Source organism: Scardinius erythrophthalmus (assembly GCF_964197995.2).
Source record: "Scardinius erythrophthalmus genome assembly, chromosome: 9".
In the NCBI taxonomy this organism is placed as follows: Eukaryota; Metazoa; Chordata; class Actinopteri; order Cypriniformes; family Leuciscidae; genus Scardinius; species Scardinius erythrophthalmus.
In genome coordinates this window covers 22,640,780-22,647,752 of record NC_138229.1, presented here as the reverse complement: position 1 = coordinate 22,647,752, position 6,973 = coordinate 22,640,780, and the positions used below count along the sequence as shown (strand labels likewise).

Below are 6,973 nucleotides of genomic sequence, written 5' to 3'. Positions count from 1 at the left end.
ACAAGCCAATCAGCACGCTCACGCGAGCTTCTAGCTCTCGCATGTGCTGCAGCAATGCGTTTTAAAATAAAGGCTTCAATATTCTCGAGAAAAGGACTTTTCCCACAGCGTTTTCAACGCAGTACGAGAGAACGTTCTCGTAAGGGAACCTTCATGTCATTACATTATATGAACTATCATATGCTTTTCACAAAAGGTTGGTTCCCAAAATAAGCATAATTGCTCAGTGTCCATTTACTTAGAACACGAAACATAACATTGACTTCCTCAATTTTAAAGTGTTCAAAACCAGTCTTGAACATTTTTATATTGCAAAATATATCTTAGAAGCCTTTTTTTTTTGGCCCTGTGTGAGTTATATGTGTTTCACACAAACCAAATAAAGGACATCCAGTACATCCTCGTGTGATGGGCAGCAGACTTGGTGTCGGCTTCTGCAGTTTTTCGTCATTGACAAGTTTGTTTTGCCAGTTCCATCGAGTATGACTGTTCGTTGCCCACCAGTGTGTCTGCGTGCACGCGCTGAGCGTAATGAGTGCTGTTTTTGTCCTCATGTTACTGTTTACGTCAGGCAGTGTGGGGGGAGTTTTCCACTGACGAACACAAACTCACCAACAGCTGATCTCACTGTTCTTTCTGTACGTGCATCGAGGACTAAGAAAGGGGATCGTTTTCAAGGCTCGTATGGTTGTCTCTTCCACTCATGATACACAGATACATAATTACTGGGTGAGTGTTTGTTTTTGTTCAAGGTGCTTGTGTAGATCTCTCGCAGCGCGTGAAACAATATTTTGCATAAAATGTGAACTCAGTAGTACGTTTCAATTTGTCTGCTACGCGATTCATTAACTGCTACCTTGTACCGTATATTTTACTGTTATCGCGTTTTGATGTGGTCATTTACATTCCTGAATAATAAAGCATGACCGCGAGAAAGTCCGCTACGGAAGTTCACCAGCTGTAGAATTAAAGTGCTCGCGTGCGAAAAAAAGCTGCATATTATATTAACTCTAGCAATTTATACAGCCACTTTCATTTTTCTATTTAACTTTGTGCATAAAATGTCGAAAGTGGAACGGAAGTGTTTTGTACATTAGAAAAATAATAATTTTTTGAATATCTATGATGTTTGAACAACATTTAGTGCAATTAGGCGCAACATGGGTTATATTAAAGATATGCACGGAATCATATCCTCGTGTATAACTTAATAGAAAGAAGTTAGAGAGGGTTTGACTACTTTAGCTTAAGGTATGACACTTTAGCTTAATAATCTATCAGTATATGTGTGTTCCTCCATTAGCCTGTAAAAAACAACAACATTAAGTTGACTTTAAACTAGTATAGACATATTAGTTTAAGGTAAACTTAATGTTTCCTTTGAAGGACATAGATGCAGCCAAAACAGCACCCATGACAAATGATCAGAAACCTTCTCACTTTACTTGTATTCACCCTGCTTTACAAATACATTGTGCTTTTAAGTCTTCTCAGTTGTCTGCATGGTAAAGGTGAGAAAACGTCTGGTTGTTTTGGTTTGCTGTAACCTATTTTTCCACCTGACAGCTGTCTACTACTTTCCCCTTTCACAGTCTACAAACTCCACCTCCTCCTTCTGTTTACATGTAGGAAGACCTCTTGTTCATTCACATGTTCATTTGCATAGTTGTAGTCAACGCTGCCTGTCCAAGAAATTATAGGCTTTCAGTGAAAAGTTGTGGCTTTTGTTTTTGTATCTTAGGCCAATATGTTCTTGTAATCAGCTGCCCTCCTGTCTTACTCCTACACTAAACACACACACCCGCACCACATAAAGTTCACAAAAGATGCATAAATGAATGGACTTGGTGTCTGCACACTTTTAAGAGTTTTATCACTTTATTCACAGCTGGACGAAGCAGTAAATCATGCGTAACCACACCAGTTGATGCTGCATTTCTTTAGGTAGCCTATAATTTGCTATGCAACAATATGAAAGTCTTGCACACATGCTTTATGGAACAAAATCACTTCGACAATTATGTGCAACACAAAGTGTCATTTATCTCATGCAGTTATAACCTTTTACATAGTTGACTTTGTTGCATCTGGGATTACAGTGCAGGTGTTTACATAACACTGTCCAAAGAAAGCTAGACCTGTGTGAAAGAGGTGTGAGAGAAAGTTAAGGTTGTCCAGGATACACAGGGGCACATACTGTTCTTGGCATTGGAGCCATTTGTGTGGGTTGGGCTTGACTGGATGCACTTGGAACAAGAACCAGGTGATCTGTGATGCAGATTGCTCCGTCCTGCGGTGTGAGGTAGTGTTGTTCTGTTATTCGAGGTACACAGAGTTCTCTGTGCGTATGCTTTTTTTCCATTGCACACCCACTCAAGCAGAAAAACGCCAGTAGACGTGCGATTTGTGTTATGTTTCCTCTTTTGTCTCTTTTTGCACAAAGCGTGTACTTGTAAATGCATTCATAAGCTTTGAAATTGAGCTTGGCAATTGCTATCATATGTTTGTGGGATTCTGCAATAAAAACCAGTATTGGTTTACAAATTTGGTCATGCAGTTGAGCTGAGCTGAATGTCTTAACATTTTGTTCTTGAAGTACTCAAAACATCTGAGCAATGTTAATGACTCCAGAGCGAGATTGAAGGAACTATTGATTCCCTCTTGCATAATGCACACTTATGTGCTTGCATTCGCTTTGCATAATACGATTAAAAACAATGATAGTTTGCCTGAGTAAGCTGTGCTTGTGATGTTGTAGTGGTTCATGTCAAGTTTTTTTTTTATATTGGGAAACCTGCTAAACAGGCTTGCGTTTAGAGTGAAGATGTGAATCTTTGGAACCGGCCTGAACAAGAGAGAGGTGTCCAGTTGCTGCTGGTTAGGATTTGTATGCTATTGCTAATGGTTATCAAACATCCCCAAATTCTATTTTCAGACTTGATATACACCAAAAAAATGTGACATGATTGCTCATTTTATGACCTATGAATTTATATGTAACATTATGCTTTAATTTCTCCTATTTAATTTGACAGATTGCCATGGCTACATTGCAGCGTGGGGGTTTAAAGAGAAAATATGGTTTCCCAGACGAGGATGCCATTTACTCTTCCTCATCCCCCTCGTCACACTCTGAATGGGACTCTGATGAAGACAGCCCCCAAAGTGACAGTGTGGACTTTGGGCCTTTTGGCTCTTTCTCTTCAAGCCATCACATACCAAGTGAGTCATGCATAGTAACTGTGCTTTTTTAAAATCATGTATTGTAAACCAAGAGTTGTCACCTCCAGTGTATTTAAACATAAGGAGGTGTCTTGTTATCTGACCTCAGCATTATTGTGCAGCGCACTAGATAAGAAGAGAAACAGGCAGTTGTAACATTGTTTATCAAAATATTTTGTGCACAGTCATCCTAAGTCATTTTAAACCCACAAACCTCAAAGTAAACACGCTAAATATCAAGCCATAATCAGTTTCACCATCCTGACCGGGAAAGAGCGTATCTGTAAGTGTTTTCCTTTGCAGGTAGTACTGTGAGATTATGTTGTCTGTCTGTGTGCCTGGACATGCCTGGATCAGTTTTTCATTGTTGATTCACAGTGAAAACTGCAAGTAAAGTGCTGCCAATAAAGCTGATTTACTAAGGGCTGCTACAGTGCAAACACATCTGACGCACGACCTCATCCCATTGTCTTTGTTTAGAGAGATTTAAACATTGCATTTTTGAAGAAAGTTATTTCTTTTAGAACTGCATATGTAAAATGATCAGATCACTGTTATACTTATTGTCTCATTGTTGAGTTCAGTTTACTTGTTGACAGATCTGACTCAGCTGCCCTCTAGTGGCAGCTGCAACAGTCACAGCCACCATATGATAATTAATAATGAACACATTTTGTTTCTTCACTTTCAGTTTCATCTATCCTGAAGAAGACAAAAGATACTCAATCCAAAGGCAGTGTTCGGTTTGGCCTGGTTACAGTGTTCCTCTTCCAACGCTGTCAAGGGTTCAGCAGCGTGCCCAGCCATGGTGGCTGCACACTGGGCATGGTTAGACGGCACGCTGCCCGTCAGCAGTTCACCCTGGCGGAGCACGCGGAGGAGCAGCAGCGCTTGCGAATGGAGAGACTCCGCAAGCGACATCAAGAGGAGAGGCTGGAGGCCTTGAGGCAGAAGGTGAGTCGGTTACTTTCCAATATCCAGAAACAATATATGATGTTTTTTTAACAAAGTTCAGGGGGAACATGTTCAGATAATCTACCAATCAGCACAAGAGGAGGCCTATATATATATATATATATATATACATATGTAAGTGTGAACTCGTGAAGTTCTTTTTAGGCTGTCTTTATACGTTATCTTCTCTTTTTTTTTTTTTATAGCTGATCAGCAGTGGGACTCTCACAGTGACAGAAGCAGCCAGCTTGACGGTGAATGACGTCCCAGATGAAGATGAGGATCTCAGTAGTACAGAGCTCAAGGATATGGGATCCCTCCGTCCTTACTCTTCCAAACGCAGACGTGCGTTATTAAGAGCAGCAGGAGTTGTGCGAATCGACCGGGAGGAGAAGAGGCAGCTGCAGGAGCTGCGGCGGTGGAGGGAAGACTGTGGATGCCACTGCCAGGGCTTCTGTGAGCCGGAGACCTGCGCCTGCAGCCAGGCTGGCATCAAGTGCCAAGTAATAATAAATTCATTAATTATTGTTTTCATTAATGATAGCGCCTTTGTTTTATTGACATTTTGTTGCTCAGATGATTTTTCATTGCTCAGGAGATTTATTGGAGCTCTCAGCTATATTTCATTTAGGTATAAATTTAGTCCCAGATGAAAAATAGACCTTAATGAGACAATTTTTGACATACAGTAAGACAATAGAGCTATACAATGAACTTGGATAGCATTGCTCAGATAATTTGGTCTTCAAAAGTTTGGGGGTCGGTAAGATTTTTAAAATGTTTTTGAGAGAAGTCTCTTATACTTAACAAGGTTGCATTTATTTGATCAAAAATACAATGAAACTGAATTTTCAGCATCATTACTCCAGTCTTCAGTGTCACATGATCCTTCAGAAATCATTCTAATATGCTGGAAACCATTATAATTTTTTTCAGGATTTTTTGATGAATAGAAAGTTCTAAAGATCAGCTTTTATTTTACATAGAAATCTTTTGTAACATTATAAATGTATTTACTATCACTTTTGATCAATTTAATACATCCTTGCTGAATAAAAGTAGTAATTTCTTTAAAAAAAACTATTAAAAATCTGAAATTCTGAAAAATCTGAAAAACCCTCCATCTAATCTCATTGAAATATTGAATCTCATCCATGATGTTTCTTCATGGACAGCAAGTAGTTATGCTGCCGTATTGTTTTATATACATATATAATTATTATAAATATATAATCTGTTAACAGATGGATCGCTCCAACTTTCCTTGTGGATGTTCAAAGGAATGCTGTGGGAATCCTGCAGGCCGAATCGAGTTTAACTCCAGTCGTGTACGGAGCCACTATATCCACACACACATGAAGCTGGAGCTGGAAAAGAGGCTGCTCAATGACAACAGAGTGACCGCCACAGAGCAGCCATCATTGGCGAGGAACAGAGCCATTACATTTCCGGTAGAAAAAGACTCTCCCTCATTCCACCTGAGCTCAGAGCTCTGCAGGCAGGGAGACAACAGCTGGAGCACTGACATGACTGACTACTCCTGCTCTTCTTCTCTGAGTCTGGACTCTGAGACAGACGCAAGGCCTTCCTCTGAGCGACCCACACTGAACGGGGATGACACTGGACTCTCTCACATTCTCAGTTTTTCTGATTCAGATGGGGAGGGATGTCCATATGTTAAAGGGTATGATTTGTCCACAGAAGCTGCTGGTGGCACATCCACAAAGGAAAGCAGAATCAGTACATCTCAATTGGAGTATCTGGATGAAAACGCTAATCAGGCCACCATGGAATGCGTAAACGACACCTTCGACATCCCCAATACACCTTCTGCATCTCCGGATCACACCGTGAACTGTTACATGGACCTCAGTCTTTCCTCAGACTCTGACCTGGTCTTTTTTGACACTTTTCATGAGTACGGTGACCGTACTCAAGAGTGCAGTCATATGGACTACATCTCACACCTCCAGTTCCCCCGTTGTCTCAGTCCTGCTCAAATTGAGGACTCAGGAGTCAGTCTTCTGGAGTCTCTTGTAGGAATTTCTTAACAGGGATCAGAGCAGCACTGATGTTTTAAAGACGTATGATTTAATCTCATTTACTCTGAGATAAAGTGTAAATAATTTCTGAATTTAAGGATATTCCTTAGAAATATATTTTATGATCTTAATATAGTCTGAATATACCATTCATGACTATAGCGTCAATACAGTTAAAACCACTCAGTTAAAATCTGTGTGAAGTATCATGAGTTATATGTCAATTGAAAGAGGATACTTTGTTGCCAAAAGTCTTGGAGAGTTTGTACATTAACTTCAGGTCAGATTTTCGTAAACTAATTTCATTTCATAAACTAATGGCTTAATTACCTTTTTATAAGGTCTCAAATGAATCCCATTGCAGTAAGGAAAGTTTTACTGTTAAAAGTCTATTCATATTTATTTCTCGAATGTGTTTTGCTTTAAGTGATCATGGATGTGAATCAAAGTTTTGTTTTGTGTAGCACGGTAAATGCATTTGTTAGTGTTTCAAATGAGTTAGCTGTTATAAACATCAAAATGCCATATTCATATTTCATGTATCGGTCTTTCATTTCAAGGACCAGCTTGCCTTAGTATTTTTCATTTAAAAGAATGACTTGTAATATATAAAGAAATTCATGCCTACTCTGTGTTTACTTGAATGTTTTTGGACATTTCAAAATGTGAAAAATTCTCATTTCAAAATTTCTATTTTTCTTTTCTATGGAATAACTCATCTTAATTTCAAATTTATTTGCCAAAACCAATGAGAA

General features: G+C 39.2%; 1 protein-coding gene across 1 annotated transcript; it reads left to right on the top strand.

Moving 5' to 3' along the window:
• Positions 1-356: 356 nt before the first annotated feature.
• csrnp1a (cysteine-serine-rich nuclear protein 1a) lies at positions 357-6,845 on the top strand. Its single transcript, XM_081374330.1, has 5 exons — positions 357-729; positions 3,036-3,222; positions 3,914-4,176; positions 4,383-4,679; positions 5,421-6,845. Exons 1-5 carry the CDS (start codon positions 685-687, stop codon positions 6,225-6,227), a joined length of 1,599 nt encoding a protein of 532 aa, XP_081230456.1. The 5' UTR covers positions 357-684; the 3' UTR covers positions 6,228-6,845.
• Positions 6,846-6,973: the final 128 nt, after the last annotated feature.

Coding starts and splice junctions, on each gene's coding strand:
- csrnp1a (XM_081374330.1), top strand. CDS start 685: ATGGTTGTCTCTTCCACTCATGATACACAGATACATAATTACTGG. Junction 730..3,035: donor CACAGATACATAATTACTGG/GTGAGTGTTTGT, acceptor TTAATTTGACAG/ATTGCCATGGCTACATTGCA. Junction 3,223..3,913: donor TTCAAGCCATCACATACCAA/GTGAGTCATGCA, acceptor CTTCACTTTCAG/TTTCATCTATCCTGAAGAAG.